General features: G+C 49.9%; 1 protein-coding gene across 6 annotated transcripts in view; it reads left to right on the top strand.

Moving 5' to 3' along the window:
* Rnf220 (ring finger protein 220) overlaps window positions 1-22,049 on the top strand; it is a 223,528-nt gene that overhangs the window by 197,914 nt on the left and 3,565 nt on the right. Inside the window, exons 5-12 of one of the 6 annotated variants that reach the window (XM_028785104.1) lie at window positions 594-695; window positions 7,959-8,001; window positions 11,000-11,043; window positions 11,447-11,579; window positions 18,994-19,090; window positions 19,248-19,334; window positions 19,439-19,494; window positions 19,629-19,707. In XM_028785104.1, coding sequence (XP_028640937.1) covers window positions 594-695; window positions 7,959-8,001; window positions 11,000-11,043; window positions 11,447-11,579; window positions 18,994-19,090; window positions 19,248-19,334; window positions 19,439-19,494; window positions 19,629-19,707 — 641 coding nt within the window. Of the gene's footprint in view, window positions 1-593; window positions 696-7,743; window positions 7,829-7,958; window positions 8,002-8,031; window positions 8,664-10,999; window positions 11,122-11,446; window positions 11,580-18,993; window positions 19,091-19,247; window positions 19,335-19,438; window positions 19,495-19,628; window positions 19,708-22,049 lie in introns of those variants that run through there. The other 5 variants (XM_028785110.1, XM_028785107.1, XM_028785120.1 and 2 more) reach the window with 5 other exon arrangements.

Here is a 22,049-nt window from a genome sequence, read left to right on the forward strand (position 1 = left end):
CTAAATGGACCCAGTGTACATCCCCAGCTACACGCTGGAAACTCATACATACTATTTAATTTACTGTCTCCATAGCGGGGCTGTCATCAGCTTATATTAGGGGCAGGCAAGGTGGCAGGTATGTAGCTTTACCCCCAATACTTTATGTGGGTCTCAGAGTATCTGCTCTTGAAGGAAAAACAAAGCATATCTAGTTCAGTCTACTGAGAGTTGGTTAGCAATCCCTCCTTACTGAGGGGGGCTTAGCAGGAGCAAGGGTCTAGCCAGGTGCTGTGGTACATGCCTGTAACCTCAGCACGTGGGAGGCTTTGATAGGAGGATCCCTAGGAGTTCCAGGCCAGCCTGGGCTAAGAGTGAGACACTGTCACAAACAAAATAAATCATCAAGGGTATATACCTAGACCTAAGTACACCCATCCTCTCTCACAACTGGACTTCTGTGCTTGACCACATCACTCCAGGTGTTTAGAGTAGTCCTCTGTCCCTGTGCCTCCCTCTGTCTCACTTCTAAAACTCCCCGGGGATTGGATGCTCCTGGGCACAGAATTTGGCTCTCATGTGGTCTGGGGCCATGTGTTCTTTTCTTCTTCCAGTCCCTCCTGTTATCTGCTTCCATCAAGAGGGAAGGAGACTCTCCAACGGCTTCCCCACACTCTTCTGCCACTGAGGACCTGCACCACTCAGACAGATACCAGGTGAGGAGGGTGTGGCAGGAGGCTGAGGTAATCTCGTAAGAGATTCAAGTCCCTTTGTGATACTAACTCCTCCTGAAGAGGTGGGAGCTATGTTTGATGCCTTATGTGTCCAATGCTTCTCAGTTAACTTAGAAAGCACAGTCGTCAGGGAATGGGCCTTATTAAGCAGATGGATTTTAGGGTGAGATGCCAGGTTCTTTGGGGCTCTGCTGGTTCTGAGCACCTTTGAAGCATCCTATTCATTGCAGAATAGCTTATGGGATTCTTGTCTTACAAGGGGCCTGAAAGTGTAGGCCAGGATCACTGAAGACTTCTGTCCTCAAAAGCCGGATCCCTGGAACCAAAATAAGCACTCATTGCTGCCAAACCCTGAGACCAGGCCGGGGAGAGAAGCAGGCAGATATTGCCTTTGGGTATCTTAGTCAAACAGGAAGGAAATAAACTTGCTGTCCCAAAAGATCAGATCAGAGCAGGAAGGGAACCAGAGTAACTGTACACAGGCTTTCTGAGTAGAAAGGAAAGGGACCTTCCTCCAGGAGCCTTGTTCTGGAAAAAGAGATCCCTGCTTTTGAGAACCTGCTCAGACGGTAGAAAACAAGAGCCTGCTCCAAGGACTATTTGTTTAAGTGGCATCAGGGCTTCCCAGGTAGCCCCAGTCTGAAAGGGAAAAGAACCCTGGCCTGACATGGAAGGGCAGAACAGCAGGAACTAATAACCTGGGTAGATAGCCAGGGTCCCTCTATCCAGGCAGTTTTGGCTAGAACTAAAACAAGGTGTCTTCTCAGAAATCCTTCCCTTCCAGTGGGCAGCCTGGCTTCCAGAGTGGAGTGCCAGTCACAGCTAGAGGCTGGAAATATGATCCACCCATAGAGCACTTGCTCATCATGGATCTATCCCAGCACCATTCAGAAAAGAAAACAACATTTTCTAGGTCTCAAAATAAGCTAGACCCTATCCTCCACTGACATCTCCTCAGTGTGGGGTTAAAATGCACAGCCCAAGAGGCTGGAGACACGGCTCAGTGGTTAAGAGTACTGGCTGCTCTTCCAGAGAACCCTGGGCTTCCAACTATTTAGAATCCCAGTCCCAAGGGATTCAACATCCTCCTCTGGCCTCTATGGGCTCCACACACATGGTGCAATGCATACATATATTTATGCACACACATATATAAAACAGAAATACACCTTTAAAATCCATGAATCCATGAACACTAGTTTGTTTTTAAATTGTGCAAGGTGCGTGCATGCGTGTGTGCATGTGTGTGTGTGCGTGTGTGTGTGTGTGTGTGTGTACATGCACCCTTGGAGGACGTTGACTCTCCTGCAGGTGGAATTACAGGAGTCGTGAGGGGGCAGGCATGGGTGCTAGGAGCAGTCCTGGGTCCTCTGTAGTATTCTCTGCTGAGCTATCTCTCCAGCTCCATGAACCCTATTTCGAGAGGGATACCTAGTCAGCCCCTGGAACACTGAACTGATCAGACAACCAGGTTGGAGGTGGAAACATGACCTGACTCTAGGAACTTTCCGTGGAAGGTGACAAAACCCTGTCCCACAGAGCTCCCTTCCAAAGGATAGGCAGGGAAAGGCCTGCCTTCAGAGAACTGTCCTCCACCCTGTGCTCACAGCAGCCTGAACACATGAGGGGGAAGGGGCCACCAAGCAGAAACTGGCTCAACTCCCTCAGCCCATCTCTGTCCCCATACATGTATTTCTTTTATTCTCTGTGGACTATGAGGAAAGCCTCTAGCCCACACATTGCTATCTAGTATTTATTTGCAGCTGATTTGGGGGTGTGTGAAAACCTCCAGAGCACATTCAGGTACCCCTCAGAATCCCCCTTTCTAGACCTTAAACAGCCTTCCCTGTTTTGAGATAGGTTCTCTTCTCACCATGATGCCCGGTCTGGCCCCAAACTCATGGTGGTCCTCCTGCCTCTGCTTCTCCAGTGCTAGTACTATAGCTATGTGACACTGTATACAAACATTTCTGGGTGGTTTTTTGGGGGGTGGGGGGTTGTTGGTACAGAGTCTCAGAGTATAACTCTAGCTGGCCATACACTCCATAGAATCCTTTGGCCTCAGCCTCCTGGATTCAAGGATTTCCAAGTATCTTCTTGAATGATAAATCAGATTAAGCAATTTATAAGCTAAACTCCAAGCTCCTTGCATGACACCAAGGCATTCTTTGATTTGGGATCCAATTTGTAATCCCATCTTCCATGTGTAAGACTCCCTCCAACAATGCTTTGGCCTCATCCTACTGAACTAAAGCTACCCATACCCTGAACATGCCCTCTTCATTCCCTCTCTTTAGACAAGCTGCTTTTGACAGGAATCTTTTATCCCACAAATTTCTATTTGCCCATCAACATCCTGCTGAAACAGTATCTCCTCCAAGAAGTCTTCCCAGATTATCTGGCTCTTTTCATGACCCTTTGTGTCCCATGTTCCAGCACAGTTACCCTGTATTGTGATCATCTGCTCAGATACATGTCCATGATATACTAATATACAATATTTTACCCCAAAATTTGTTGACTTAGTATGAATTAATATTTCCATTTTTTTTCTCTCTCAAAAATTTTAAATTATTATATATAGTATTTGGTTTCACGGCGGCATTTTGCATGTAATGTGTTTTGTTGATTTTCCTCCTGTCTTCTTCACAGTTGTCCTGACATGACCTTCCACCCCATACCCCATAGCATCCTTTCTGTAACTCCAGTTCCAGGGGATCTGACTCCCTGTTCTGACCTCTGAGGACACCAGATATTCATGTGGTGCACATACATATATAAAGGCAAAAACACTCATATATATAAAGATAAATAAATCTAAAAAAAATTTAAAGAATGGAAAATTTAAATGTACTACGTATACATTAATATACTTAATATAATACCTTCTAGATCCACTCATTTACCTGAAAATTTCATTATTTCATTTTTCTTTACTAGCTGAATAAAATTCCATTGTTTATGGCTGGAGAGATGGCTGAGTAAAGAGTTCACTCTGTTAACGCGAGGATCTGAGCTTAGATTCCCAGCACCGGCATAAAAAGCCAGACAGCCCAGGCCGGTGCCTATAGCTCCAGGGTTTGGGGGCAGAAGCAGGAGGATCTCAAGGACTTGCTTACCATCCAGCTACCAGAGATAAACTTTCAGGTTCATGAGAGATCATCTCCAAAAATAAAGTGGAGAGCTAGAAGAAACACTCACCAATGGTCTTTGGCCTACACCTACACACACACACATACACACACACACACACACACACACACACACACACACACGCTTCACTAGTGTATACATAGTACATTTTAATTTTCCATTCTTTAAAATTCTTTTAGATTTATTTACCTTTATATATGAGTGGTTTTGCCTTGATTATATATCACCATGTGAATACTTGGTGTCTTCAGAGGTCAGAACAGGGAGTCAGATCCCCAGGAACTGGAGTTAAAGATGGTTGTAAGCTACCACATGTGTGCTGGGAACTGAACTTGGATCTTCTGCAAAAACAATTCCGTTTAAGTGCTGAGTCATCTCGCTAGCCCCTCATTATTCATTCTTGTTGATGGACATCTAGGCTGATTCCATTTCTTTGTTACTGTAAATAATGCAGCAATAATGGATGTGCTGGTGTGTCTGTGACAGGATGTAGAGGCCTGGCTCACTAGCCATTCCCTCACTTATGTTGCTCATTCAGAACTGGCCTCACCACACGTTCACAGTTATACTGCCCTAGTTCCTGTCCTGTCCACATTCCCCCTCCCTCTCCCTCTCCCTCTTTGAGACAGGAGGACAATGGGATTTGAATCTCCTGCATGCTAGGTAACCACTCTGGCTAACTGAGCTACCTCTCACCTTCTAGTCTTCCCAGATGCCAGAAGTGTACCACTAAAACAGTGAAGCTGCAAGGCTTCTTGAAACCAGAATCTGAAAGTTACACAGCATCAGTTTCATCACTGTCTACTGGGCAAAGCCAGACCCAAAGTCAGCCTTTCAGTAAGGGAGGTGAGGGATGCTGTTCTGGAGCAACCTCACAAAGAACAGTGACCACATTTACTCTCTCACAGTGAATCAGACTCTTAACTAGACTTGGAGTTCCTCCAAAGCAAAGACCTTGTCTTAGCCTTCCTTTGCTCAAATGTTTATCTGGTTCTACTCCTGTCCAGCCCAGTGTCCTTGTCTTCATCATGGCTGAGTTTAAATGTGATGAAAAGGGAATATGTAAATTTCCAAGCACTGTGAAAGGAAAATCACACAAGTCCCACAGAGAGGATAATGACCCATCTGGGGTTCAGAACAGGAGTAGAAGTTCCCCTTGGAGAACAAGAAAGAAAAAATATTCTAGATAAGGACCATACTGTGCGTAAAGGTATTCTAGATAAAGGTCATACTATGTGTTAAGATCATATGGGATAGCGTATTGAGGGACATGTTTAAATTTCAGTTTCATTGAAAAGGAACATGCTCCAAGAATTAAAGCTAACCACTTCCTTGGATATGTTTCTGGAAAGTGAAATTGGCAGTACACAAAACTGGAAACTAGCTGGCTATCTCCTGTTCTTTCCTGCCATGCCGGGCAAATATGCTGGACTTTAAAAATCACTGACAACTGGCCATTGCCAACTACCCAGGAGGCTGAAATGGGGCAGATCGCAAGCTGAAGCCAGGTTGTGCTCAGGTTCAAGGTTCAACTTAGTTAGGCCCTGTTTCAAACTGAAATAATGAAGGTGATGGTTGCGTAGCTCAGTAGCAGAGAGAGCATTTACTTAGCATATTCAAGGCTCCATTGTGGTTCAGTCCCTAACACAAGGGGAAAAAAATCAAATCACTGAATTATGCAGAGGGCGTTGGTTTCTGGTTCGGACCCCTATTTATTTAACTGCTGCTGCCTAACTCACTTCACCCATGATGCCTCTTTACTATCATGGCAACTCTACAAGCTAGAATTCATGGTCTCTGGACTTTTCTAATAATATAACGTGTAAGAAACAAGTTAGAATTTGAAACAGACAGAAGCTGTATGTTCCGTATGCTAGGTTGTTCCTGTGTTAGTCCAGATTTCCATTATTGTAACACATCCCTGAAGCAAACAGTTTATTTTGGCTCCTGGTTGGCTTTATTGCTTTGGGTCTGTGATGGCACCAAAGACTTCTCACTAGGCCCTACCTCTTCCAGGCTCTACCACCTCCCAAGAGAACTAAGCCAGAGATCAGACCTTTAACACATCAGTTATTTAAGGGATATTCTGTATCCCAGCTCTAGCAATTCTCCAGCTCTTGGTTGGCCCGGTGCTTGTCTCACACCTGCTATCCTACTGATATCTCCTCCATGCTAAACCTATGTTTGGTGACTAGACAGAGATGAGATGCCTTCCAAGAAAAGAAACATTTTTTTTAAAAGATTTATTTATTTATTTATTTATTTTATGAGTACACTGTCGCTGTCTTCGGACACACCAGAATAGGGCATCCAATCTCGTTACGGATGGTTGTGAGCCACCATGTGGTTGCTGGGATTTGAACTCAGGACCTCTGGAAGAGCAGTCAGTGCTCTTAACCGCTGAGCCATCTCTCCAGCCCCCAAAAAGAAACATTTAACTAGTGAAAATACACATGATCAGAAGAAAGTTAAGGAATTTTCTGAGAAAACTCAGAGACAACAAACCTAAAAATGGGGTAGAAAAAAACTGGAGCCTTGCTGGAGTCCTGATGGGTGGACAGCATGAGCAGTGGCCATCACAGGGCACAGAGATATCTGAACCAGAGCACAGTGTTCAAAAGATCTATAGGTAGCTTTACGTGGCTGGGCGGCGGGGCAAAGGATGAAATAGGTATGGTACAACAGACTAGAGAAGCGGGCAGGGAAGGGCAGAGCAGGTGGATCAAGTTACAGATTGTCTCTGCTTTAAATCCTTGAAAGATTTAAAGAAAAAGAAACACGTTAATTTTGCACAAAAGAAACATTAGGTGTGAAGTGAGGAGGACGGTTTTAGGGAAAAAAAAACAAACAAAAAACAAAAAACGGGAGGTCAAGAAATGGGCAGTGAAGCACCTGCAATTGAGAGCTATTATAAACTAAACCTTGTGAAAACATCCTGAGGGATGTCTTCCTAGAGCTAGGAGACATTCTGGGCTCTGGGTTTGCCCAAATGAGTCTATACCAACTCCAGCTCCGGAGTGGTCAGCCCACCAACCCAAATTTATACAAGCGAAAAGGCGGGTAGAGATGGATGCAGTCTTACAGGAGGCAAGCTTCAGGTTGTGTAGGAGATAGACCATAGGAGTCCGTAAGAAATTTTGAGTATCTAAAGGTGGGTTTCCAAGATCCAGAAGATTCAGTGTGAGGGATGAATGCTATTAAGGTATCAAGAGCCTCAACAGGTGATACTGAGAACCCAGGCGGAAGGCGCCGAGTCTGGATGGCTGTTCGCCTAACGGGCACGTGATGCTTATGAGAACTCCAGAAATGGCCTGCAGGCCAGGAAATGTAGGATATCCTGCGATGGGCTGGAAGCATCAGGATATCTTCCTGTTGGGCATTGGCAGAGATAGGCCCCGCAGATGACCGGGAACTGCTATGCTTTCTCCCAGGAAAAGCACCCCTTTGGAGGTGCTGCCCGGGGCCCGCGCGCGCAGTGCAGGAGCCAGGGCGGATCTCAGGGGCCGCTGGAGCGTGGTGTGGTGGGAAGCACCAGTGGACGGCCCAGGCTGGGGCGGAGAGTCCATAGGGACGTGGGAGGGGCCGGAGGGGGCGGCCCCAGCAGGTAGTTAACCGGGTGGCAAGCCGCAATTTCCTAGTCCGGGTCTGCCCACCCCCAAGCCTCCCCCACCCCGTGAACTTTCACCTCCAGCGCGTTACGGCGACGGATCACGTGATCAGGGCCAACATGGCCGCCGCCGCTGCTGGGAGCTGAGGTGCCGCCGCCGCCGGGCAGCCGGGGGGAATCCGCCCGCATCGCCGCCCTTGCCGGCCGGGCTGCTGCGGAGCCCAGAGCGCCAGAGGCTGGGGCTGGGGCGGCACCGCGCGGCGGCCGCGGGCTCCCGTTAGAGCAGCCCGGGCGGCTATGCCGAGGGCCCGGAGCGGCCGGCGGAGCAGGGAGGCCGGCGGGAGGGAGGAAGTAGGTTTGTTTACGGGCTGTTTGGGGCGGGGCGGGCCTGGATGAGGGTCGGGTACTAGGGTAGGGACCGGGACTCCAGGCCACGTCTGACGCTCTCTTCTCTATTTTTGCATCTGCCGGGGATTTTCTCCCAGACCTTCCTGCGAGTGCGAGCCAACCGGCAAACCCGACTGAATGGTGAGTCCGGTCCGGCCCCTCCCTCCGCCCCACCCCCGGCCTCCTCCCTCCTTCACTGCCCGCAGCTCCTGGCTTGCCTGGGTCTCTTCATCATCGGGCCAACTGACTTTTTGGCAGTCACAACGTCTGAGAGTGCAAACCAAGGCAGCCGCCCTCAGTTTCCCCGTCTGTCTAATGGAGGGTTACAGTACTCAGCTCGTGCCCAAGCCTCTCTAAAGGTCCGAAAGAACCCTGGGGGACAATAAGTGTCGGAGAATGAGGAACAAGCTACACAATTCCACTCGGGAGCTCAGCTTTGAATTTGCAGACTGCTGGGACCTCACTATACAAGTCGGCAGGGCGCTGAGAATGTTTTTCTTCTAGTTTTTAATCAGTGCCCAGTAGTGTGAATGCAGCCTCTCTGCTGAGACTTGACAATGCAGTGAGATCTGGAGTTCCCACGGCAACAGAACTAACTCATCCCAGGGCTCTTTGAGTTATCAGTCGGCCCACATTTCACAAAGGTGATCAGCGTGGGCTCGACAGCTCTTAGAGGCCTTTTCTGAAAGCAGGCCGCGCATGCACTACCTGGCGGTCCCCCTTTTGGATTCAAACCTCTGGAGCATTCCTGTTTGCTGAACACAATTGAACGGTCCAGCTTTTTGTGCTGACTGAGGTGTGGTGTAAGTTGGGGTTCGCTGTAAAGGGCTTAGGGTCTCTGGGCCAGCTGGTGAGTAAGAGCGAGGATGTTTAAGATCCCCAGCCCTTACCATTTGATTGCCACCTCCAGGCTTAGCCCAGTGTGAAAAAGAGAAGAGTACTCATTATAGAAACAGTCTCAGCACATGTGAGAGGAAAATGCTACACGTTTTATAAATAAGGAAACTGAGGCTCTGGTGGTTGAAGATCATTTGTTTCATATCACCAAATTAGTGTAGCTAACCCATGATTAATGTTTGATTATCCCTAAAACCTTTGGTGCCACAGTCATGTCAAGTGCTTTGACTCTCAGGGACAGTTTTAGGGACTGAAGTAAACTCCCTACCACATTAAAGGAAGTTTGTTCAGGCTTTACGAGAAGGGAAAGGGTAGAGCCAAAGCTGTCTTGCTGGCCTAGGAATTTCCATGTGAAACCCAGTCCATCGGGATAGCTTTCTGGTGCTGCAAGGATTCCTCTGTTGACCTAGGTGTCCCGGCCAAGGAGAACATCTGACAGTACTGTGCTCAATCATTTCTTCATTCAGTGATAAAATCTTTTTGTCTTGTTTTTGTTTTGAGATGAGCTCCCCACCCTCCATGTAGCCGAGGCTGGCCTGGAACTTACAGCAGTCCTTCAGCATCAGCCTCCCAAGTTGTAGGATTCAGGCATTGAGCCACCAAGCCCCGATTCAGTTACTAAGTTTTACAAAGTCAGCCTCTTACCCGAAGAGGTACGTTCAGACTGAATGAGACTGTAAGAGACCTTTGTTGGCACACTACTTGACACTGCATTTCCAAAAACTTTGTGGAGCCGTTGCCTGGTGCCTTTCTGATGCCTTGCGTGCTTTCTTTGTCCCTAGCTCTGCAGTGTCAAGCTGCCTAAACCTGAAATTCAAAGCAGGGATCTGCATCTATATGAACAAAGGGCCCAGAATATAGTCACATTTCTATGTAGTGGAAACACAGGGAATTGGAGAGATGAGTTAGACCCCAGACCTAGGTTCTGAAAGTTCATGTGCAGTCCTTGTGGCCTGGTAAGTTTCCCTTTAGTTTGGCTCTTTCTAGGGCTGCTGTTCTGCACTTAGAGAAACTCCCTACCTCAGTTCCTCAGCAGGTAAAAAGCTGGAGCCCTAGCTGGGGCAGACTCAGTCTGACCAATAAGGCTGAGGTGGGAAGGCTCTTGGTACAAGGGACCATCCTCGGCTGGAGAGCCAGGCCTGGTTTCTTGTCTTGCCCTTGATGCTTGTGGAGTACTTTGGCATGTTCCTTGATAAGGTCTCTTCATCTGTTAAGATGTGGGATCCTCCAGCCTTGAACATACAGACTCACCTGTGTTTCCTTCCCCTGACCCTTCAGAGTCAGCATACCTAAGAAAGTTCTTACTGGCTCCTCAGTAGCAAGCCTTCCCCTCCTCGACAAGCTCCCTAACCTTTCCATCATCAGTCTGGTCTCAGAGTGGCCATCACTTATCCTGCTGTTGCATTCTGGGAGTGGCAAAGGGAAAGAGTCTCTTGCTTTGACCCCTTCCTGCTTCAGTGACAGGAGGGCTGCAGAGAAGGATTAGTGAGCTAATTAGAAATGATTGCATCTCTCAGCATTAATTAGTAGTGCTGTGGGCTTCCAGTGTGCACTTTGGAACTGAGCCCCCTTTGGGACAGCATGGCAGGCAGGCCTCTGCCTCTGGGGCCTGCCAGCTCTCTGTGCTGATTAGAGGTGATGGGACAGGTTTGGGTAAGCACTATAAGGCCCGCTCTCTCTAGGTACCCTGGGTCCTCTGACCTGCCTGCCCAAAGTCTAACCCAGATTCTACTTTTACAACTGGGCCTCAGTCTCTTTTCTTATAAAATGGAATCAGCAGAGACACCAGAGATAGCTGGCCTTCTCATGATCTTAAGAGGTATGCTAGGTGCTATTCTTTGGGGCATTTGGCCCTGGAACAAAGGAAGTTTCTAAAGGGTGAGTAAATTAGATCAAATCAAGCTTTAGAATAGCCTGGGATTCTAACCAGGAAAATGTTGTTTAGGGTTGTATTACCAAAGCCTGAGTAAGTGGTCTTCTGGGGACTTACATGACTACAGGGAGTATCTCCGCCTACTGGACTCACTGAGCACTGCAGTTAGGAAGGGTAGGTTGCACTTGAGTAGACACTTACCTGACCCATCGTGGAGAGAGCCTGGGCCCTGGAGGACAGCAGGCACTGAACAGAAGGCTAATGGCTGACAGCAGGGCAGGAGGTGTCCGCTCCCCTGTGACACTGAAGTACGGAGCTACAGTGACCATTAGCTTATTTCTCTGCTTTATTTTCTGTCTCTCCATGCAGCTCGGATTGGGAAAATGAAACGGAGGAAGCAGGATGAAGGGCAGGTATGTCCCCTGTGCAGCCGCCCCCTGGCAGGATCGGAGCAGGAGATGAGTAGGCACGTGGAGCGTTGCCTGTCTAAGGTAGAGGGGCTGTGGCCGCCCACCTCCTTCCTCTCCCCTCCCCGACACGTGCTGCTGACTGCTCCTGATCTCTGGGCTCCTGGGTCTCCCTGTGGGCTCAGCAGCCTCTCTGCACTTTGCTCTCTTCTGCTTTCATTTCCACTCATTCTGTTTGGGCTCCTGTGGAAAATTATGGGGAAGAGGCCCAGGGCTTTGATTGCCATATTGGGTGTATTTCAAGGGAGTCCATTTGAAATCCTGAAGCGGGGGCTGTGCCTTCCTCACCAGCTTTGGGAGCAGGTAGGGATGGCCTGGGCTCTGCATGATCCTGCTCTGCTCTTCACAGAGGGAAGGCTCCTGCATGGCTGAGGACGATGCCGTGGACATCGAGCATGAGAACAGCAACCGCTTTGAGGAGTATGAGTGGTGTGGGCAGAAGCGGATACGGGCCACCACACTCCTGGAAGGTGGCTTCCGAGGTATAAAGCAGCTGACAGCTTGGGCAGTGGCACTCTGGTGACCAGGTCCCTGCTGATAGCTGGTCATCATTTCCACCACGTGGGAGCTATTGCTCGTGGTGCTCCTTTGTGACCGTGCTGCCTGCCTGTGATGTGCATATTAAAGTGGATGGATTTGGGTGGGGAAATGGAATTGTGAGGCTGCAAGCTAGCAATGGCGAGGGGGCTCTCAGCCTCGGGTGATGCATTGAAGGTGACAGCCAAGCCGCGTTAGCACCTGCATAAAATATTAAAGGGACGGTTATGCATTTATCACTCCATCCCTCTTAAGGCTGATAAATGAGAATCCAGCAACCTGCTGTACACCTCCAGCACTAGGGGCCCTCAGGGCTTCTAGGCAAACACATTGGATTTTCCTTCTCCTCCTCCCCAGCTCTGTGTCAGGGAAATCAGTTACAGAGAAGAGAGTGAGTTATGGCAAAATTTGACCTCCCATGAGCTTCATTGGTGAATCTAATTTTAGCTCTGATCCCATCTCTTCTCCCATGGCGCCCTCTGCCCTGAAGGAAGAGGGGCCTGGGCTCAGCTGCTCCTGCTTCCCTTGGGCTCTCCCCAGTTGCTGCAGAAGAGTTGCAGGGCCCTACTCATCTCTGCTCCCTTCCTAGCTCCTGAGACAAGGGTTGGCCCCCTAGATGAGACAGAAGAATTGGTTAGGTGCCCAGGGTCAGTGTCCTCTTGTCAAGCTCTGTCTCCATGGGCAAGAGGAAGAGGTAGCTGCTGCTTGGCTTCTAGCTCTTTCCTCTTTCTGTGTAAAAGCACAGCTGGCACTGCAGTTTGTGGTCATTAAGAGAGCCAGACTGCAGCCCATCTGCCTCCTGGTTTTCTGGGCAACACCCTTGTGAGTGTCACTGTGTGTGGTCTCTGGGGAATCTCACAGCAGCCCTGAAGGAGGGCCGTCACCTCCTTAGAGCCAGACACCTGGGTTCGTGCTGAGATCGGGTCTCTGCAGTGCCGTCCAGTGCAGATGGGTCACTGTGCCTCTGGGCTTCTTACATGTTGCCCACCAATCTGAAGACAAGTCAGAATAGAAATCGGGAGGGTTAAACCAAACGGTCCCCCTCCCCGCCCCCAGGTGAACAGTCTTAGTTGCCATTGCATAGAATGACAGCCTTGCAAGAATGAACGATAGAGCTCATGAGCCTAGGAATTCTGCACATGGCTGTTAGGGTGTGTGTACAGGTGTGGAAGGCAGTCCTGCTGAGTCAGTTCTGGAAGGCTGTTCTGGGTTAGCTCTGCTATCACCTGCAACTATGCACACCAACTGCAGCCGTGGCTGCTTAGGTTTCCTGGCATGGAATAGGACCCAATGGCTCTTGGGCTCCTGGAGTGTCTGAATGGGTCAGGCTGCACAGGGCCTACTGCTTAAGTAAAGTCTTTCTGCATGGGGATGCACCAGCAGATGGGTATGAGAGGCTCTAAGGCCTCGGGTAGGTATCATTTTTCTGGGTGTGTTTACACTGTGAGGTTGTTCCTTTCAAGAATTCCTGAGGAGAGTTCAAAGAGGGCTTTCCTTTGAGCGATTTGGAGAGCGAGAACGAGAGTGAGACTTGAAGAGGGAATGGCGCCGGAGGGGCCTTTATCTGCAGAGAATTGCTCCAGCTTTCCTGATAGAAGCCGCTGCCGCCTCTTAAACAGCTTAGTGCAGTCAAAAGACAGGCTGACTTGAAAGGCTGTTTTACAGCGAGATCAGCAGGGGCCACAAGGCAGAGAGTGGAGCGATGGAGGCTGAGCCTCCTCAGTGGGAGGGGGCTATCAAAGAGAGGCCTTGGCTGATCCTGACTGCCTCTGCCCCTGAAGCCCATCTGCAGAAGCTGGCCATCTGTCAGTCTACCCTCCCTGGCCAGGACCAATAGGCCCAACTCTTGGGGGGTTGGGTGTGGCCCTGCCAGGCTGCTGGTGTCAGTGCAGTGCATTGATCGCCCGCCGGGCGGCTAGGCCCCAAGCTGGGCAGCTCCTGCTTAATGTGATTGAAAGGCAGTTAAAATGGCGGTGACCTTTTCAGGAGGAATTAGATTGCCTGCCAAGACCGGTTAGAGGGAGTGATAACGCCAGCTGAAGAAGCTGCCCAGCCGACTTCAGAGAGAGGGAGGCAGAGGCAGGATGAGCAGGAGAGTAGTAAGGCCCATTTAAGCTGTACTGTGCGTGCTGACAGAACAGAGATTGCTGTCCTTGTTAGATATGAAAGAATTGAAGAACTGTGATAAGTCCCTGTATTCCTTCATTCCCCTGTCCCTCCTCCCAGACTAGGGTTCCTTCGTCATCCTCAACAAAGCTTCCTACATGGGTCAGATCAGCTGCCTTGAATGTAATCTACTGTGGGAGGCAGTGGCCAAGCAAGAGTCTTGGAGAAGACACTTGGCTTAGGAGAGCAGGCTGTGAGCATGAGGAGAGCTTGGGGTTAATGACAAGGAGGTCTGGGGACAAAAGAGAGCAAGAGAACATCAAGGGAGGTCCGTCTACAAATAGATTCTTATTTATTTAGTGACAAGATCTCACTATGTCACCCCAGATGGCTTAGAACTCACTGTGTAGACCAAACTGGCCTCAGACTCAGAGATTCATCTACCTCTGCATCCCAATACAAATAGATTTAAAAACAAACCAAAACCTGAGGTAATAGGGAAAGTCTTCTAGAGAATAGTTTGTCTCTGAGCACTCTTTGGTCTGTGCACCTCAGCTGTTGACTGCTCACTTGAAACCTGAGGTCTTTGTACTGCTAGTGGTATTTGCATGAGTGGTAGCCAGGGCCCATTGCTTCAGCTAAAAATACCAACAGTTAGGGTAAAAGATGCTTTTCTGGGATACTCAGCCAAATCTAGGCAGAGCAGATGTCTTCAGGCTAGAGAAGCGGGCCACAAGGGAGGCAGCCTTGGGAAAAAACAGTGACCATGTGACCTGTGAGTAAGGGATCCCTTTCCCTCTCATTCCTTACCACCTCTATGTCTTAGAAAGAGGTGTGGGGTGCTGGGCTGTAAGTCCTCTCTTGTATTGGTTGCCAGTAAGAATTTACTTGTCTGGATTTGGGGAAGCCATAACTCAGTACAACTAGAAGGAACAGTCTGCTCAAAGGACGTGGAAAAGATTGGTTTTAAATAAGGTGGCTGTGATGGTGTGGGCCAGGAGTGGTAAGATGGCTCATTTCCCAGGATGATGCTCAAGAAGTGGAAGTGTCTGTCTGCACCTTTGTCTTTGAGCCCTGGCTGAAGCCTTGAAGGAGTACAGCACAAAGCCCCTCTCACACAGGGTGACATAGGCTAGAGACAGTGAGACACTTCCTTAATCCCAGCACTCCTGATGCAGAGGGAAGTGGGGTCTCTGTAATTTCGAGGCCAGCTTGATCTACATAGTGGGTTCTAGACCAGCCAGAGATAACAAAGTCTGTGTCTTGGGGGTGAGGTATTGGAGTAGGGAGGGGGTTGCTAAGACAATGGTTATGGAGGGCTACTGCCCTGTCAGATCTTGCCTAGGGTATTATCTTTCCTGAGTTTCTGTCTTAGATTAGGCTGGCTCTAAGTACCTTGCAATTTAAAGATTCCTGAGAGAACAACAGATAGACACAGCTTCAGCACAGCACTTTTAAATAACTCTTGATAGAACTTAACAGATTACCAGGCAAGAGTGGTAAAGGTGTGACTCCACAAGCATGGGCAAAGATGGGAGCCCTAGTTGCCAAAAATGTCTCTGACTGCCACTGTGCTCCCTAGTCCTGTGGGTGACACATGTATGTCCCAGTGGAACAGTATACCACTGGAAACAGATTTGGAATGGAAGGTAGAGGTGGCTGCCTTCTGACTCTCCACCACCTTCAGTGTATGATGACTGCCTGTTGGGAGGGGTGTGGCTAGGAGCAAGGCTTCTTCTGTCCCCTGTGGCAGTGGACAGGATTTAATCACCTTTTGGAACACAATTGTTAAGCTGGAACAGAGGGAGTGCTGGCAGAAAGAGCAGGTATCAATGGTTTTAAGCGGCATCTGTCTCTGTGTGACTCTCCTGATGTGAGGCAGTGAAACGCGTTATCGAGAAGGCCCGGAAAGTGGCTAAGTGCGTTTGACACACGCCAACTCCCTGCCTCCACACTGGATAATTGCATTGTCAACTGTTCAGCGAGGTGGCAGGTGACACTGCAGGCCGATTGATTGTCCCGCATCGTAGCTCCCCAGACTGTCAGCTCCCCAATCGATGGCGTTTACACAAGACACCGTAACTGCATCTGTAACTAATTCCAGTGTAAAACTCCCCGGAAGCTGTTGCCCTGCCCCTGCCCTCCTTGTAGGCAAGCACTGGACTCTAGAAGCCCCAGACTTTCCTTTCTCCCCAGGCTCTGGTTTGGTTGGGAGCAGCAGGTGAGGAAATCAATGATTCCTTTTTTGTGGTTTCAGGTTCCAGGATGTTACTGCCCCCAGTAAACGGGCATCTCCAGTTTCTCAATCGATCATTTGATCAATTGATTAAATTAACACTGATTCTCCCCCCTTGGTGGCTCAGGAAGAAATGAATTTATGGAAGTAGGGTCATTTTCATAAAATTTAGACTTACATATCATTTTGGCACTTAGCTGGGCTCCAAGCGTTCACTCGAGGAAAGGGAGCTGTGCCAGGCACTGTTGACCATCAGACTTAGCGTGCCAGCCACTTTGTCCTTTTCATCTGCAGCAGAACTATTGCAGGGGGGCCTCCCTGGAGACCAGCAGCTGGTCTGGATCATCTTGGAGGTCCTAGGGACCCAGTTGTTCTCTGCATAGCGGCAGTAGGGGCAGCAGCTTGCCTGCTCTTCCCAGAGCTACATGGAAGAGAGAGGGGCCAGAGACTTGGAAGGGAGTTATCTGTGCCATCTTGCCTCTGAGTACTGGCTTGGGATATTCCAGCAGCTGAGAACATAAAATGACTGTGGAGCCTTCCTCTCCAAGATTGAGGAGGGGGGCAAGCTGGCAGGGTTGCTTTCGGCATAAAACGGCTTTATGGCCGTTTCTTTTTATTATGATTCTGCCAGAAGTCAGCAAGTGACATTTCATTAAGAAAATAAAGTTTAATGTGCTGGGAAGGAGGTTGAAGCAGGTTAGGGCTGGTACCGGAGTAAAGTTGGTGGTGGCAGCCTGCTTGGAACACCTGTGGGGATAGGGAGAGATTCCCACAGCTGTCTCAGCTGGGGGAAAGAATCAGCATCAGAGTAGAAGACTGCTCAGGCCAGAGGCAGAAAGGCCTTTCTTACCCAGCAAGATGTATCATGCCCTCCCTTTTTGCTCCTTGGTGAGAAGAACAGAAGGTTGCTGCCAAACTGGGGCAAGACTTGATAAATTTCTCTGGGCACTAACCAACTGGGCCTGGCCTGCCATGTGCCACTGGATTCATAAGATGTGGGGCAGTATTGTCAGTATTCAGCCAGCACTGCTATGTGCGTGGTGTAGGTGATGCTGAGTGGAGTCAGGCTTGTGACCCTTGAAGTTTCCAGTGTGGTAAGGAACAGTGTTGATACAGTAACGTGATCTAAGAGTTGGAGTGGGCATCAAAGGAGGACAGGTATGTATCAGTACCTGAGGAAGTCACCACTCAAGCACCTGGAGGATGGGGACCAGATCCTGAAAACTTCATACGAGGCCAGATAGGGTGGCTTCCAAAAGGTTGAAAGAATGTAGGAGGTGAAAGGTCATTCTTTCAGCAAGAGGAAAGCACTTGCGCTCAGAGGTGGTACTAAAGCTCTATCATTTTTCCCACCCACAAGCATGGCTAAACTAGGCTGGGCAGGGAACACGAGGCACTGCCGAGCTGCATGCACTTGGGACTGGAGGCTGGTGGGGTTTGGCAGGGCTTACGGGGTGCAGGCTGTAAGTGAACCTGATCGCTACATTCTGATTGATGGCGGAGTTTGTCTCCCAAACTGTCAGAGGGTTTATAGAGGTGCCACTCACCCTCAGGGTGGGAATTGCTTGTCAGGACACCTGGCTGTGAATAGGAGACAGAGCTGTAACTTGGTGTTTTCTCAGCTTAATGGCTCTGCTGCTGACCTGCCTGCTGCCTCACGTGTGTCAGTCCCTCTGGGTAGGCGCCAAATGAGGACTGTCAGGAAGATAGAGCCCAGGCACTGACTAGCTTCAGGGGTGGGTGGATGGAATGAATCTTAGACCATACACTGAAGGGATAAAGGGGGAGAGTCAAGGAAAAGGTATTGCCTGAAAGCACATCCTGATGTACTGAACAGCATGAGGGGGGGTCGTTAGATGTGCCTTGGACATAGCAGGCAGTCTCAGTGTCTGCACACGGGAGTTCTGGAGTGAAGTGACCGGGTTGGAGCCTGGACTGGTGCAAGCAGTGGGAGTCATCTGTGGATATGGGGCAGGGAGGAGTGGTTGGGCTGAGTGGTTGAGTGGGCTGAGGCAGGAAGAACACATTCCTGAGATGACTGGGCAGAGCGCTAAGCTTCCTCTTGGGTGCAAAAGATTTTACTTCTGAACCTTTTGGGGAAAGCCCTTCATTTTCCTTTGTCCCTGGCAGAGCTTCTTGTCTGGCTAGTAAGATGTCCCTTGAGACCCACAAAGACCAAGATTCGGGCACAGCACTTTGGTCTCTGACCTTGGCCTGTGAGGAAATGTTCTGGAGTCAGAGACCACTTGGCATATGAAGCCGGCTTTGGTGAAGCCTCCCTAGCTCATCTTTTACGTCTCTGGCTGGGCCAAATGCCCTCTGGGGATCAGCAGGCTCTCTGGCCTCAGCCTGCCCTGCCCAGCCTAGTTGCCTTCCAGACTGCTCTGAGAGGCAGGTGTGCATGCCGATCCTCCCGTGTCTGTCCCTTTCTAATCCCTTTCTAACTACACTTGTCCAGGAATCTGGGCTGTGTGAGGTGGAGATGAATAATTAATGTCAGGCGCTTCAGACACCAAATATTTGAACAGCTGCCTGGTGTTTTTGCTGGCAAAGGACCTGGTGGCCCAAATCAGGATGTTGGCTGGGGGGTCCTACTCTATGGCTGTGATTGGCCTTACCCAGCCTTTTCTTCTCTCTGATGGATCTCAAGCTAGACCGTGAGATAGGAGGATGCTCAGATCCTAGTTGGGAGTGACCTTTCGGCTCTGAGTTTCTCTACCCTCTTTCTGTTCTTCCTGGAACTAGAAGACAGATGTATAGGAGGCCTGTCACAGTGTCCTCTAAGGACCACCTGCAGTATGTGAATGTGCGAGTTTATAAGCAGAGACAACCTGGAACTGCATGCAGTGCAGTTAAAGGTTAGGGACGGATTCAGAGAAAGGGGATGGAAATAATTAGGAGTAACCTGAATGTCTGCCCGTACATATATCTGTCTCGTCTTGGACCTAATTCCTACCGGGAGCAGCAGAAAGGGCACCCTTGGCCTCTGGCCCTTCTTAACACTCTGCTTCCCACAGGCTCTGGCTTCGTTATGTGCAGTGGCAAAGAGAACCCAGACAGTGATGCTGACCTGGATGTGGATGGAGATGACACTCTGGAGTATGGGAAACCACAGTATCCTTGGGGTGAAGTAGGATAAGCCAACAGTAACAAAAGTAGCTGGTGCCTCTAAAACATCATCATACTCTTAGGGGCAGGGGTGCATCTGAGGATTCAGAGCCCTTGTGTCCCACTACAACCTTGGGTCTATTGTCCTTGACCACCATGCCAGATACACGGAGGCTGATGTCATCCCGTGCACAGGAGAAGAGCCTGGTGAAGCCAAGGAGAGAGAGGCACTCCGGGGTGCAGTCCTAAAGCAAGTGTGGGCAAAGGCGTGGGCAGTTGTATGGAGGGATCCCTGGAATCAGGGCTCAGCTGTCTGCAGGCCTCACCTAGTTCTTTCTCCTTCCTTTCCTCTAGTGGTGGTCCCCCAAGCACCCGCATCACACCTGAGTTCTCGAAATGGGCCAGTGATGGTAAGTCCTGACCCAGATTAGCAGGATTGGGGATGGGAGAGAACATCTCTAGATGGTGGTGACTGTCTCAGTCCTCGGCACTCACCCATGCTGTTCATCTAGTCAGAGTATGAGTTGAACTTCTGTCCCTACAGAGATGCCCTCCACCAGCAATGGTGAAAGCAGCAAGCAGGAGGCCATGCAGAAGACCTGCAAGAACAGTGACATTGAGAAGTGAGTACGGTTGGCTGGGAAAGGGGCTCTCTGCAGGCAGGAAGGCCTGCTGCCAGGGCTTCTGGCCCTCTGAGTACAGCTCAGTCCTGCTGTCCCGGGCACACAGCCGGCAGTGGAGCCCAGCTGGTGCTGAGCGTGACTCTGTGAATTGATCACTGGGCCATGGCCCTGGGAGCCTTGGTAGAGAGGAACAGTACTTCCCTGCCCGCTGTAGCTGCCCCCACCCGTGGAATGTGATGTATGGCCACCCAGCCCAGCCAGTGCATTTGATTCATCTCCAGTTTCTGTTTCTTAATCGGGAGCTAAATTGGTTTCATTTTTCTTGTCCCGGGTGGCGCTTGCAGCAGGTTTTAGGCAGGAGCCGTGGGTCTCATCACTTCCAGTAAGGAATTTTGGCCAGGGTTCTCCAGCAGAGGAAAAGGAGAGCCATTGTTACTTTACTCAGGGCTGCTGGACAGCGCCACAGGATTGAATATCAGCTGGCCATCCTGCTACCTTTCCAGAAGCCTGAAAAGGGCCCAACACTGGCCCCAGGAGGTGCAGTTGTCCAGTGTGGGCTGCCTGGAGTAGCTGCCATTGGCCATTGCTTCTCTCTGAACCTGCCCCTCCCTCCAGCTGGAGGATAGGCTGCCTGGGGTTAAAGGGTAGCCTCTTCATTCTAGGGCCAGTGTTCCATCTTGCCTCCTGCCAGAAGAGTGGCTTGCAGGCCAGTGCAGGGCTGGGTCGGTGGCCTGGGTCACCTCCCATTTGTTTCCCTCCATTTTGTGTTGTCATAAATTCATTCCAGCCCGTTGTGCTTGATCAGTTTATCTCGGCCGGGGCCGCAAGTGCTGCTGGCATGATGTATGGGCCGCAGCGCAGGGCCCGGCTGCCCATGAATCACCGCAGCTGCTCCGTGTCAGCGCCGGAGCGGGCCATACGGATTCGGTGCAACCAGCTTAGGGAGGGGGGGGTGACGTATGGATGTTTATTTAATAATTCTCTCCTACTCCAGCTGAGCAGTGCGGGCGGGGCTGTAAGAGGCGCCCACCCTCGTCTGGAGGGGCTGCTCATAAATCAGAAAGACAAGATCATTAATCAAGGATGGCGCCTGAGGGGGAGGTAGGGGCCAGAGCCAGTGGCCATCCATGAAGGTGCTACCCACCCAAGACTGGGGGACATCAGCTTTTCTGTCCCACCTGTGTGAGCATAGGCTCCAGCGGGTGGGGCACTCTAGGACAAGGTGGGGACTGATTGCTGCTGTATAGAGATCACCATCAGATCCACCAGGATTGATTCTCTTCAGTCCCCATGACATCCTAGTTCACAAAGTACAGGTTCCAGCCCTAGGTCCATTTTATACCTGAGGAAAGGGGAAGGGTGCCAGGGCTTCCTCCAGGAGTCTGACCACAACATCCATGCCCTAAAGCAGCTCAGAAAAAGCTCACAGCCATGCCAGCCATGGTATGCACCAGACAGATGAGAAGTGTGTATGTAGTGAGCAGTCCGTTCTGGAACTGTACTCTAGCCCTCAGTGTGGCTTTGAAGGTCTTGGGGCTGACCTTAAAAAACTAGGAAAGCATGGCTCCTTACCTGTGTTTAAAATTTGCTAGTCCACACAGGAATGGTCCATACAGCATTGAGCAAAATGCCAAAGAAGCCAGCTGTGTGAGTGCTAATTAGGGAGAGGAGAAGGAAGACTTCCCAGAGTCCTGAGATTGAGCAAGGAGCTCCAAAGAACCTGCCAGCACTAAGTGTCCCCAGAGAATGGTGTTATGGGCCCATTGTGTACAGCCACCAGAGAGACACATTCTGTATTGTTGCTAATATCCTAAGGAAAAAAAAAAATAAGAGATTGAAATTTGTTGTACATTAAATATCACTACTACCAACTGGGTGTGGTAGTACATTCCTATAATCTTAATACTCTAGAGGCTGAGAAAAAACGATTATGAGTTTGAGGCTAACCTAAACTACATATTAAATTTGAAGTTAGCCTGGGGTATGCAATGAGATGAAACAATAAACATGTTCCCATGACCTTCCCTATGTACACTTCTGTCTGACTGTCGTGTCCAGTAGTCACAGACCACCTGTGAGTTGTGCAGCTCTGTGAACACATTGTCCCCATGTAGCTGAATACCCCCCTTGCTCCAGAATGCCACCTCAGTTCAGTCTTGATCAAGCATGTCTTTGAGACCTCCCTCTTTCTGTCCTAGCCCACCCCTACCCCTAGTTGCTCATAACAGGTTCCTGCTGCTGGCTGGAGGAGTCACCTCATTCTGTGCCTGCTTGCCTGCCAGCCCTCATGGGCTTGTGGACTGCTTGGCTTTTGTTTCTACCATTCCTTGGCCTGGAGATGC

The sequence above is a fragment of the Grammomys surdaster genome, unplaced genomic scaffold (genome assembly GCF_004785775.1).
Source record: "Grammomys surdaster isolate TR1022 unplaced genomic scaffold, NIH_TR_1.0 100, whole genome shotgun sequence".
Taxonomy (NCBI): Eukaryota; Metazoa; Chordata; class Mammalia; order Rodentia; family Muridae; genus Grammomys; species Grammomys surdaster.